Here is a 12734-nt window from a genome sequence, read left to right as displayed (position 1 = left end):
AACAGAGGTGAGGGGTGTTTTGGCTGGGGGAAGATCACAGGATATAAAGGATGCTTTATGTCTTTAGGACACATTTGCTGGTAAAACAGGCAACTGATCCCTCCTTCCACACCACAACAGCATGGCCCAGGTCAGGATTTTCACAACCTGTGCTCTCTCATGAGATTTTTTCCCATTTTCTCCCCGTTGTCCCATTTTTCCAGTCGCCCTGACTGGCAGCACAACCATCAGCTGTTAAACAATGTTGACTCCACACAGCCACGGCCAAAGCAAAGGCTTTAAACTCAGTTTTACAGAGATTTGCCAGAGAAAAAGCAACAACAACAAGCCCTTCTCTGCACCTCCCACAGCCAGGGCTGGGCTCCATTCAGGGCTGTGCCCTGACACATCACTTTTGCTGTGCCAGCACACAGGAGCTCACAGGAGCAGTGACACCTCCACAAAAGAGCCACGGACACGTGGCTGAACAAATCCCAAAGTGCAGCAAAGCAGAAAAGATGCAAACTCTTTACTGCCCAACAATGCCTGGCCAGGGTGAGCTGGCTTTGTACAGAAAAGGCAGCGAAGATCAAAGCTGGCTGGAAAATAGGTGGGTTTGTTTTGATGGAAACTTTATGGATTGCTCAGGTGTGGAAATGACCTCACTGCAATTACACAGCTACATTAAAAGACTAAATAATCATCAGAAAATAATTCACATTCCTCGTTTTATTAGACGAAACTGTCAGTTTTGTTTCAATTATTCAGCAGGTGATACAGTTGGAGCCCTCTGGCCACAGTGATAAGATCAGATTACAAATAAATAAGAGAATGGCGAACGGAAAGAATTGGAACCGCAGTTCCATCAGTGTTTTCCAGGATACATTTCAGGGTATTTCCTGTAGATTCCAGCACATTTCACAGTATGAATTTAGAGCAGAACATCCACCCATTCCAGTGCATAATTTAAGTTCTGAAAAACAGACACATCTGTGCAGCAGGAGGAGCTGCACCGGTCCCTGCAGCACAGACACTGCCACTGGCACACAGCAGCTTTCAGGCTTTTCTTTGGCTAACATCACTCTGTTAACTAGTTATTGATAGAATTAATTAACTGATTAAATAAGTTATTTGTCTAATTAACACTGGTAACCCCAACTGTCAAGGCCAAAAGAAGGCTGAACCCTTCAGTGCTGTCACAGGTAGGCAAGAAGTGCAAGATGAAGTAGAGTCAACATCCATGGCCTGCCTACCCCAGGATTCCCAAAAAACTGAGCAGGAAAGTGGAAACTGCTTGCACTGGCAGTGAAGGAACAAACCTCTGATCCCTCTGAACTGGAAGAGCTTCACATCTTTCACAGCCAAGTTCTCAGAAGAGCAAAGGAGAAGCATGAAGTGAGAAAAGAGATGAGCAGACAAGAGGGATTGAATTCCTCACTGCAAGCTGCAATCCCTCATTCTGACACCCAGCTGCACAACACGCCCTGAGCCACACGGTGAGTCAGGGAGGGGAAAAATCATCACTGAAATGATGGGAAAGGAAAGTTTTCAGCACCTCCTCAGTTACAACAACACAGAAGTTCTGGAGTACCTGAAAATAGAGTCAGAAATCAGTGCAGCCATGGGAGTGAACGCTGACACTGGCTCAGAGTACCATGGATGCTGGTGAGAGCATGCCCTGGGAAAATCCCCTGGGAGAACCTCCTGGAAGCAGCCCATGCCCAGCAGCAGTGCAAGAACCCCTCAGTGTGGCTGTACCAGTGACAGGAACCCCTTCACCACATCACAAACCCTGCCCTGAGCCCCTGGCTGACACCTCACCTGAGGGAGATCCATTCACCACAAAAAAAAGAGTTTGTCAGAAGCCCACGGGATGATTCACCTTCTAGTGGAGAGTGACTGCTGATCATAGCTTGGATTTTTTTAGTGATTACCAATTTCAGGGGCTTCAAGGGCTGAAAAAAATTACTGTCAGATTAATGGCTGCACATCAGACCACAGAGAGCAGAGATCAGGCTTATCTGTGGGGTTTTGCCAGGTTCCTATGGCACAACCAGCCCCTTTTTTCCATCTGTATGTAAACCACAATTTAACAACCCCCCAAATTCCAGCTGTAGCTCAATACACGAGACACAACTGCACCTTCAGCCCTCTCTGTCCCAGAGTCCACCTGCAGCTGCTCTTCTCAGGAGTCTCTCAGAGCTCGTGGGAGTTGGCGTGGGGCTCTGGAAGCGTCTCGATGTCACAGTTCTTGATCAGCTGAAAGAGGAACTCCACCTGCTTCTCGTAATTCTCAATGGAGATTCTCTCATTCAACCCATGGATCCTGAAAGAAAAAGGACGTTTTTCAGTCCAGGGGGAATTTCTGCCACCCAACTGCACACACCCAGCACCCTGCTTGGCTGCTGACTTCACAAAGCACAACAGAAAACACAGCAATATAGACCAAAAGCTGCACTGTGACCAACCCAAATGTACTGATTCAAAGGCGCAGAGCCCAAAAAATTTAAAAATCTAATCTGGAAAAAATCTTAGTGGGCCATTTCTGGGCCATTTCTGTCACTGTCCAGTACAGCCAGAACACTTCTGCATCATCTGCACCTCAATAAAATGAGAAACACAAATAAGCAAACAATCCCTTGCACGATGATGTTGTTATCACATAACTTCAAGAAATCTGAAACCAATTCAGAGAGCCAAGTGTCCAAACACGAGGATAAATCTGCAGGACAAGGCCAGCTACCAGAACAACACCTCTCACACTGCTGCAGCTCACAAAGGATCCACTCAGCACCACTGAATCACACCCTTAAATGGGTCCTGCCTGCATCTGAAGGAACAAAGAGCCAGGGCTGACACTGTCCCTGGGTCATTTCCATGCCCAGCACCCAAATCTGCAGGGTGTGAGGCCAAGGTACACAGAGCTGGGTTTCCTTCTGCCCACTGCTCACGCATCTCCACCCCAAGAGCTGCCCAGGTGCAGAGCTCAGTACCTGGGGAGATCATCCTGTTTGAGGAGCAGAGGGTTGAACCTGTAGATGGCCTTGGTGACGTTGGTGAAGTGCCTGCTGTCCGTGTTTCCAATGCACGTGCCTGGAAAACAAACCTCAGGTTTGTTCCGCAGGAGAGGAACAACTGAAGTTTAAAAAGTGACCCACCTGTCCCCAGGAGAGAGGAAAAGCACATGATAACAGTCCTGCACTGCCTGCACCAAAAGCATCACTGGAAACATTGATTGGTACATCCTGGAGAACGTTCTCTCCTTCAGGAACAGGGGCTGAACACACAACTCTACCTGAGAACAGCCTTGACACTCAGCCTCCCTAAAAATGTAAGCTTCAAACTTCAACAGCTACAGAGCTAGGAAGGAGCTGCAAGAAAGGGAAGGGGCTGGGATCATAAGGAACAATACAGAAAAGCAGGAATGGCTTCGCCAGCTACGAAAACAATAAAAGAAGAACTAAAGCAAGAAGACCTCCTCCTCCTCTCCCTCACAATTCCTTTCTTCCCTGAAGAGATCCCTTTGTATGTGCAGAGAGCCCAATTCAAGGCTCATTGTTTCTGACAGCTTCCTGTTTGCTTTTTTACTTCCACTACTAAAAAACATTAAAACTTTTAAAGCATGAAGAGGGAAGGGAATAAAAAGAGGAAAAAACAGCTGTTTCCAGTAGTTAACAGCTGGGGTGGAGGAGTCCACAGCAAATGGAAACAAGGCAGTGCTGGGGGAGGGAAAAGCAGAAGAGGAAACAATAATCATCATGTGCCTGCTGTCACCTGGGACTACACTGTCAACATCTGGGAAAGTGTCCAGGATAGTTCTTTGAAAAATGTGGACTGCAAATGTCTGCTCATCCCAAGGACTGATGGGCAGGGGGTCAAAGGCCTCCACCACATCAATCTTCACCCTGTCGTCAGCAATGGTGCTCCTGACCGTCTCCAGCACCTGTGGGTGAAACACACAGACAAAATGAGCACAAGAAAGGGGAAAGCAGCCCTCAGAGACGTCGGCAGATGTTCAGCTTTCCAGAAAACATCTGTCTGTGAACTGTCAGTTCACAGCAAACACAGCAAACACAGACTGAGTGTGTGTCAGTGTCTCTTCCGAGGGCATGGCTGATACTCCAGCAGAATCTTTAGTCAGAGGCACGTCACTGTCTCAGGGCACTCCTGAACTGCTTCAGCACTGACAGGCAGGTGCTCAGCCTGCTGCTCTTGGAAATTACGGCATCCAAACACTCCAGAAAAAGCTTCCAGAGAGAGAAACTTCCAGCGAAAGCTTGGGGAGGGAAGATGTTTTGCACTGACAACGTTTCACAGCCGTCCTGGGCTGTGCAGGCCTGGCAGCCCTCCTGAAGATTCCCAAACTCTCCCAGGGCACCAGTGCTAACGCTCCCATTCCAGGCCCCAGCTGATCCACGTGCCCCTTGGCACAGAAGGAGAGGAGATCTGACACGGGTACCTCAGCAGCCGTCTCGGCTGAGTGGATCCTGAAGTTCACCGTGGCTCTCGCAGAGGAGGGGATGACATTCACCTGGAAAAAAAGGAAGCTTAAAAGGAAGGGAAAACCAGAATAAAATGCCAACTGCAAACTCAGAACTGCTCAAAGAACCGCAGGCCTCAGATGCTCCACTGTTTCCACCAAGTGTGATGTCTCTTCCGGTGTTAAAACACTGTAAATCTTATCTAAAATGCTGATAAGTACACAAAGGAATATTCATCAAATCGAAACAAAATGAAGTTAGCTGTTACTTATATGGAAGTTTTTATCTTGAGCTAAACCCCCCCCTTCAGAAAATTTATACTGAGAAATTGTGAAACTCTGGATTTTTTTTCTTTTTAAGCGATATTTTTACCTCATTGTCCCATTACATGGTTCACATTCAGGTAAATTTAAGGTGCTTAACGAATGATTTTTATTGAACACATTACTCTTCTTGGGTACAGACTGAATATTTACAGCTTTGTTGAACGAAAAAATATACAATCTTTAGAGAAACCCCGAGGAACCAGGGTGTCACTTCCCTCCCGGCCACTCCGTGTCACTGTTCAGCCACTGCAGCTCCTCCTGGCCAGCGGTGCTTCTCAGTCTCAGATTTTTCAGGGACACACCAAGCACAGCCTGTTTGTTTTCCAAAGCTCCAGCATTTTTGGACAGCTCCACTTCCTTATCAGGGCAGGATCTGGCTGTTCTCTCTCAGTCCAAGGTGCACATTTGACCTGCTTCAGGCAAACCCCAGACTGTGCTACAAATGTCTGGGCCAGGGAAGTGTTTGTGACTGTGATAATTTCAAATATCCCCTTTGATACTTTATAGGATTATGCAGAAACCACATTTTCTTGGCTATCCTAAAGTATTAATAATTTGAACAGTGGTGGACAGAGATCAGACACTTCTGAAAGGAAGTGATTTTCAACTGTAGCCAAATCCAAGCCACATCTGAGGTGAGAATGAGACTGTGGCACCACACAGGGACCACACTGATCTTATAACTGGATAAAAATAGGCGGAAATTAAATGAGCTAATTGTCTCATGGTAATTAGAGGGAGAAAAACCCAAATGAAAGTACCTTGATTCCTGCATTGAACAGGGTGACTGCAGTCGTCGTTCGGATCAAGGCATTGGTGGAAGGTTTCCAGGCAAGGACTCTACAAAAATAGAAACAAACAAACAACATTTTTCAAATAAGTTGAACACTGCTAAAAAATAAGCACCATAATTCCACAGGCAAGAAGCTGAATGATGGCTTATTCAATTAACAAAGTGGTCATTAACAGGAAACCACTGAATTATCTGAAGCATAGAATAACTGATTTCCTGGGAAGATTAGAAATGGCTTTATCTTTTAAGGGTGAGAGGCTGGGGATGTTTATCAAGGATCTCTTTGCTTACCTGCTGACAATAGGTGAGAACAGCCACAAATTGCTCATGATGATGTTGAGAGGAAACTTGAACTAAGGGGAAGAAACAAAACCACGGATCAGAAAGTTTTTATTTGTCAAGAGCACGGCAGAGTCGCTTGAATATGGACAGAACAACCACAGCAGCAACAATAATCTGGGAGAAAAAACCAGCTTTTTTTATCCTTTCTACATAACTGTGCTCCAAATTCTTCACTGCGTTACTCTCATGGAAATTTGGGGATGAAATCCTGCTTCTCTCCTCACCTCTGCTCCGAGGTGCTCCATGGTCATGAGCTCTGGTCCGTAGCCAAACAGGTTGCGCAGGGGATTCTGCTCCAGCCTACGAGACAAATCAACACTGAAAAGGTAAAAAAAACCCCCTCTCTGGCTGTTATTGCTCCAGAAGGGTGTCAGGAACTTGATTTGTGAAATGTATCCCTGTTATTGGAGATGCAATCACGCTCTGCTCTCCTGGTAAGTAAATGTAAGCGAGCACAGCTCCACGGATTTCGGGCATTCCAGTCACGTGCAAAGATTTCCTCTAAGAAACAGCTGAAAAAAATTCCAAAGCCTGGCTCCTATAAATACATGGAAAACCAGAAAAACAGCACATGAATCCCACTGTGTCTGCACATACTCAGCTTTTCTAAAATATGTATTACTTGCTACCTACAGAGATGTAAAGAGATGATTTCTGCAGTCACGTTATGACTCTACTCCGTGTTCATTGGCTTGGAGAATTCCCAGCTGAGCTAGCAGGGATGTGCAGGAACAAATTCCAGAGAAATCCTGCCACTCAAACAACGGAATCTCTGTTGCTACAGAGTAAATGAGGGCAGACAGCACCTGTCTTGCTTTTAAAGAACTGGCTGACACTTGGAGCAGCTGAAGTGCAAAGACTCTGCAGTCACCTGGCAATTGTTCCTTGGCTGGGAGATGCATTTCTGCCCTGCAAAGTGAGCTACAAACTGCAATTTCAAATATAGAACAGCAGTTTGAAGAAGAATCTAAACACAAATATTTAAAAAGTGACAGGGTAGCTCTCACCTGGACATGGCTGCTGCCAGAATGCCAATACTTGTCTCCTTAGGAGGAAAGGATGAATGTCCTGGCTCTTTTTCCACAGTGAAGTTCAGCGTCATTGAACCTTTTTCTGTGACAGCAATCCTGGACAATGATAAATGAATCAATTAATTAACAAATAAATGACTAATGCAATTCCAAACACACACGCACAGAGCGCAGATAAAAGTAACTACTGTGCATAGTTTTAGTATGATAAAAACCACTCAAGCAGCAACAACAAATCATTAACACAACGTTTAGAACTCTGCAGGACTCATGCCTGGGCTGCTTCTCCAGTGAGAGCAGAGCTCTACAGCACAGAATTAATGTTCCACAGCTCAGAGGAGCATTGTGCCTCTGTCAGCAAGGCTGTGCTGGGCAGCAGGCAGAGGCTGAAGGTCCCTGCCTTGCACTTTGCGCCACTGCTGCCGCTCCAGCAGCGCCAGCGCTGCCACACGTCTTGAAAACAATCTGTAGTGACATCAGCAACGTCATTTATCACTAATTAACGACTGGAAATGGATCACGTGGTCGCTCTTACATCGCCACTGGCTTCTTCACCCCTGCAATGATCCCATCCAGCACCGCGCTCCCCTCGTCCAGCAGGAAGGAGAGTTTCACTCCTCTGGCTTCCAGCAGAGCTGCAATTTTCCTTGCTCCCTTCAGACCAGACACCTGTGGGCACAGGAAGAGATCAGATCCAGCCAGAACATTGGGAGGAAAACTGGAAAACACCTTGCTGTTGGCTACAGCACAAAGAATGCACCAAGTCCCCTGGGAAAAGATCCAGAGCAACCATAAAAGATTCTTCCAGGAAAATTAATTGGAGATTGTTAATGGCCTGATAGCAGATGAATTTATATCCACGATGAGGAGAGCTCTCATTGATGAGTCACTGACTGCTGCTTTCATTCTGGCATCTCAGAGCTATAAACTCCACAGATTAGCAACTGCAGACCTATTTATTTCAACTATTAATAATTCTTTGTCTTTATGTTTTGACAGTGCATGACCAAACCCAGCTCTCCTGTCTCTCTGTACCACTGGAACATTTTTGCCAGCTCTTCCTGAACACTTGGCACAACCATGTGAATCCCAACCCAGCTTTTCCTGTCTCCAGGATGGGATTCCTGCTGCACCTTCCTTGCAGAAAAGAATTTGAAGTGACACCCTCGGGTGTTCTTTTCTCTTTGCTCATCACGCCAAACCCTTTGTCACTCCAAGCCACACAACCAATCCCTAACTGTGGCCCGGCGCCTGACACAGTATCTCCCCATAGAACCAGGAAAAACAGGAAAGACCTTCCAGCTAAACAATGTTTCAAAATTAAGCCTCGTTACCTACAGGAACAATGCAAAGAGGTTGTTGTTCCAAGGGAAGGAAAGAAAATACCTCCTCATCGTGGCCAATGCCAACATAGAACGAGCGGCGGGGTCTGTAATTCCTCCTCAGCAGAAATTCCAGAGCTTGCAGGATGCCCTGCAGGAAAAGCACAACGTGCTGAACCATCCCTGCCTGGTAATAAAGAGAATAAATGCAACAGAATGCAGTGTGATGGAAGAGAATTGTGATGCTTTCCCAGCCCTTGCGCTGTTCACAGCTAAGCTTCGATTCCTACAGCTCCCACTGAGGATATTCCCACTCCTTGGAAAAGACACCGCAGTGGTTTTGATCAGTAATGCTCTGACAGGTGCCAGTGTCAGGGCAGGGACATGAAATACAGAGCAGGAGCCCCAGAGAGTCAGAATTATCCAAGGAATTCACTGCTCCCTGACAGAGCCTGGCACACACCCAGGCTGGCTCTCACTGGAGCTACCAAATCCAGGGAGTGCAGGGAGCAGCATGTTTTGTACAAGAAGTGCCAAGACGACAGAAACAGAACAAGAAACTTAATCTGAAGGATGAGAAATCAAATCTACCATTTGCTGTGGCTATATACATATATATATATATACACACATAAATACATTTGCTCTGTTATTCCATCTGTTTTTCAATTTACATTACTTAAGTTTTCACATATCACGTCCATATTGTCAGCACCCATTTTTTGCCACGTTCACTGAAATTGCTGATTTGTTTTTTGGCCATTTGTGGAGTTGCTAGTGTGGTTTGCAGCAGAATGAAGCACCAACCTAAACATTTCAGTTTCATGGCTTTGAAATTGACAATTAAACATCCTGAAACTTTCTAGGAGTGTGGCCTGCGTGACACTAAATATCTGTTCAAATTTAAATACAGGGCTGCCATGGAAGTCAAAGTCAAAGTCGCAAAGGGATGCTTTCCTCGTTAATCTTTCCATCAACCTTTTCCCAATGAGAAATCTTTCCCAGATCAATCTTTTCTGAATCCATTCCTCCCAAATGAGTTTAGTCCAACAGCCCTTTGTTCTGCCACAGGCTGGATGAAAGAGGCAGGGTTGTTTGCCTATCCTATCAAATAAACAGTGTTTAATTTGAAACTCAAGCCTTTTCAAAGGGCCAGTTTTGGCTTGGAGTGCCTCTGTGACACCTGGGAAAAAGGAAAAGGTCCATCCCTGCTTTCAAACTTGACAGGGAATTACGGAATGGTTTGGGTTGGAAGGGACCTTAAAGCTCATCCAGTGCCACAGGCAGGGGAACTTCCACTATCCCGTCTTGCTCCAGCCTGGCCTTGGACACTCCCAGGGCTGGGGCAGCCACAGCCTCTCTGGCCACCTGCGCCAAAAAACTTTAGTCTGGCATTTCACCGAATACATCTGCATCTGTGAATACGATCCTCCCGATTCTTCACGAGTTTTAACCCTCTTTTCCTCAGTAACAGCGGCCACTCCACCCCATCCCTAGGGAAAGCTGGGACCAAACCGCAGGATTCAGGAATTCCTCCCAGAAAGAAGGGCGAGAGAGACAACCCAGTGAACTCCAAGGGGATGGATTGCTCCCTTCTGCCTGGGGAAGAACTTTACCAAGCACACGTACAACGGCAGAGTTTTTGTTATCCAGCGTTCCTCGTCCATAGATGAAACCTTCGTGCTCTGCAGCTGAGAAAGGAGGGAAATCCCATCCCTCGGGGGGAGCAGGCACCACATCCATGTGTGCCAGCAGCATGTAGGGCAGCAGGCCAGGGGCAGAGCCCTGGACTGTAAACAGGTGGCTGTATTTCCCTACAATTTCATGTTGGATGAACTTTGAAGAAAATACAGCCGGGAAGACTGTCAAGGAAAAAAAAAAAAAATTAAAGACACGTGTAAAAAATTAACAATAATGGGTGATTTTAGCATTATTCCATAGGGTTGTCACCTAGGTGGCATCAGGGAGGAACTGTAAATAAGACTGGCCACAGCAGAGAATTGAAGTTCTCACATTTTTTACCAATCCACCTCACTTGGGCTTTGAAACTCTCCCAAACAGAACCAGAACTCTTGTTCAGCAGTGCTGCAGCTCTTTTGCAGGGAGCAATGATGGAACTGCCAAAAAAATTAGGCTTGAAGCAGCAGCAATCCTCTTTTTATTTTTTTATGGCATTTAACCATCTCAAGGACCAAAAACCATCATTACAAAAAGCCTTTTGAACCTTTTGGGGGCACTGATACCCCCCAACCACTGCTGCAGAGGGGACAGCTGTGTGACATTTCTCACAGGCCTTTCTTCAGGAAAAATACAAAAATCTGTTCCCTTATATTCAGGAATGACACACGCTCTCTTCAGTCTGTTTATGGAAATGAATTAGAGCAGCAGAGATTGCCAAGACTAAAAGTTCAGTACCTTTCTGAATGTAACTCCCAAATTCTGCCATGGCAGTTGTATTCAAATCCTCTGGAGACCAGGACACGGTTGGGATTTTAATGGCCCCTTCAAAGAAACACAGAACAGACATCACTCAGCACCAAAACCAAACAAATCTCAAACTGCACTTCAAAAGGGGAAGTGCATTTCTGCTCCTGAGTGTTTTTCCAGGCTTTAAACATTATTTCACAGCACAGCACGAGCTGCCACGGCCAAGGAAAGACTGATGTGCTTCAGCTGGGCCGCGCACAAGCAGCCACCAGCGTTTCCTAACAGCTCAGCCAAGGTATCTCTCCAGATAATTTGACTCCACTTTTCATGCTGAAGTGTTGAATGATGTTGTTAGAAATGCTACCGTCCAGGAGCAGCTGCAATTTGCCTGGGTGATCTGATTCCCCAGGGCCATCGAGGCCTCTGGCAGCTGGACAGGCAGCTGAGTTGGCAGGACAAGGTTCTTTCTCAAGAAGGAGGCAGGTTGTGATGGTTGTTACACATCCATACTGCTTTATAAATTAACCTATATAAACAAACAGGGCTTTTGTTGGCCCTCCTGGCCTGCCCTGTCATTTAAACAGGCTCTCCAACATCCAGTCCTGCAGAACATGGGAATAACTCAGTCCCAGCTGCCTTTGCAAACAGCAGCTGCCAGGAGAGGTTAGGGATTCTTTTGAGGTCGTGTGATTCACGAATTAACACAAAAATCTATTGTGAGCCTTCATTTTCCCATTAAGAAAAAAAAAAAAAGAAAAAAAAAAGAATGCAAACATGATTTGTTAGGCAATAAATCCTACAAAGCAGAGGTATGAGGTTTACACACAGGGTTTTATCACTTGGTGCCAGATTGTGGTTTCCTGCACCTACTGAGAGCTAAACCCCTCCAATCTTCTACGTCAGACAGCACAAACAGCCCAGGACTGGTCACAGCAGTGGTGAGCAAGAACAAGACAGGGAGAAAATCCCGACAGTGACTTATCCGGTGGACAAAGGGATCTGGAAACGCCGTCATGGGTGTCTGGCAAAATTCTGTGTGTACGAGCAGGAAACGGCGGAGAAAATCAACACAGGGCAAGAGCTGGCTGAGGAGAACCACAGGATCGCCAAGGCTGGAAAATCCCTCTGGGATCATCGAGTCCGAGCTGTGCCCGGTGCCCACCCTGAGCACTCGGTGCCACCTCCAGGTGACACCTCCAGCCCTGGGCACTCCAAACCTCCCTGGGCACTTCCAGGGCCTGAGCGCCCTTTCCATGAGGAAATTCCTGCTGCCGTCCCCCCTGAGCCTCCTCTGGCACAGCCTGAGGCCGTTCCCTCTCCTCCTGTCCCTGTGCCCTGGCATGAGATCCCAAATCCCCCCCGGCTGTCCCCTCCTGTCAGGGAGTTGTGCAGAGCCAGGAATTCCCCCTGAACCTCCTTTTCTCCAGGCTGAGCCCCTTCCCAGCTCCCTCAGGATTCTCCAGCCCCTTCCCAGCTCCCTCAGGATTCTCCAGCCCCTTCCCAGCTCCCTCAGGATTCTCCAGCCCCTTCCCAGCTCCCTCAGGATTCCCCAGCCCCTTCCCCAGCTCCGTTCCCTTCCCTGGACACGCTCCAGCCCTTCCTGAACTGCAGCGCCCAGAACAGGACACGGCGCTCGAAGCGTGGCCTCGGCAGCGCGCAGCACAGATTTCCAATCACTTCCGTAGTCCTGCTGGGAGCCAACACCCGGCTCCTCCCAGGGAAAGCACCCGGGGAGCGGCCGGCTCCACACCCGTCCCCCCGATCCCCTCTCAGGAGGGGCCGGTCCCGGGGCGAGGGAGGCTCACAGCGCTCGGGCCCCCTCACCTCGCAGCGCCTCCTTGAGCTCCCGCCGCTCGCTGGCGCTGAGGGCGGCGGTGCCGGCGCTCCGTGCCCACAGCCGCGGGAGCCCGGCCGGGGCTCGCAGGACGAAGGCGCGGAGCAGGACGGCGGCCGCCAGCACCAGCATCACCGAACCCAGCGCCAGCAGCGCCGCCGCCACCGCCCGCCGCCCGCCCGCCATCACTGCCCGGCGC

The 12734-nt window shown here is 47.8% G+C and overlaps 1 protein-coding gene across 1 annotated transcript; it reads right to left on the bottom strand.

The window, feature by feature from the left end:
- Nucleotides 1–693: 693 nt before the first annotated feature.
- Nucleotides 694–12721, bottom strand: PM20D1 (peptidase M20 domain containing 1). Its single transcript, XM_040085893.1, has 13 exons — nt 12526–12721; nt 10690–10776; nt 9904–10136; nt 8339–8425; nt 7488–7621; nt 6929–7048; nt 6146–6221; nt 5871–5932; nt 5548–5626; nt 4439–4510; nt 3754–3922; nt 2973–3072; nt 694–2305 (listed from the first exon to the last, which is right to left on the bottom strand). The coding sequence occupies exons 1-13, from the start codon at nt 12719–12721 to the stop codon at nt 2176–2178; spliced, it is 1545 nt and encodes a 514-aa protein (XP_039941827.1). The 3' UTR covers nt 694–2175.
- Between the last annotated feature and the right edge of the window lie 13 nt (nt 12722–12734).

Source organism: Hirundo rustica, chromosome 24 (assembly GCF_015227805.2).
Source record: "Hirundo rustica isolate bHirRus1 chromosome 24, bHirRus1.pri.v3, whole genome shotgun sequence".
Classification (NCBI taxonomy): domain Eukaryota; kingdom Metazoa; phylum Chordata; class Aves; order Passeriformes; family Hirundinidae; genus Hirundo; species Hirundo rustica.
Note: the sequence above shows the minus strand (reverse complement) of the source record. Positions and strands in the feature narration are given on the sequence as shown.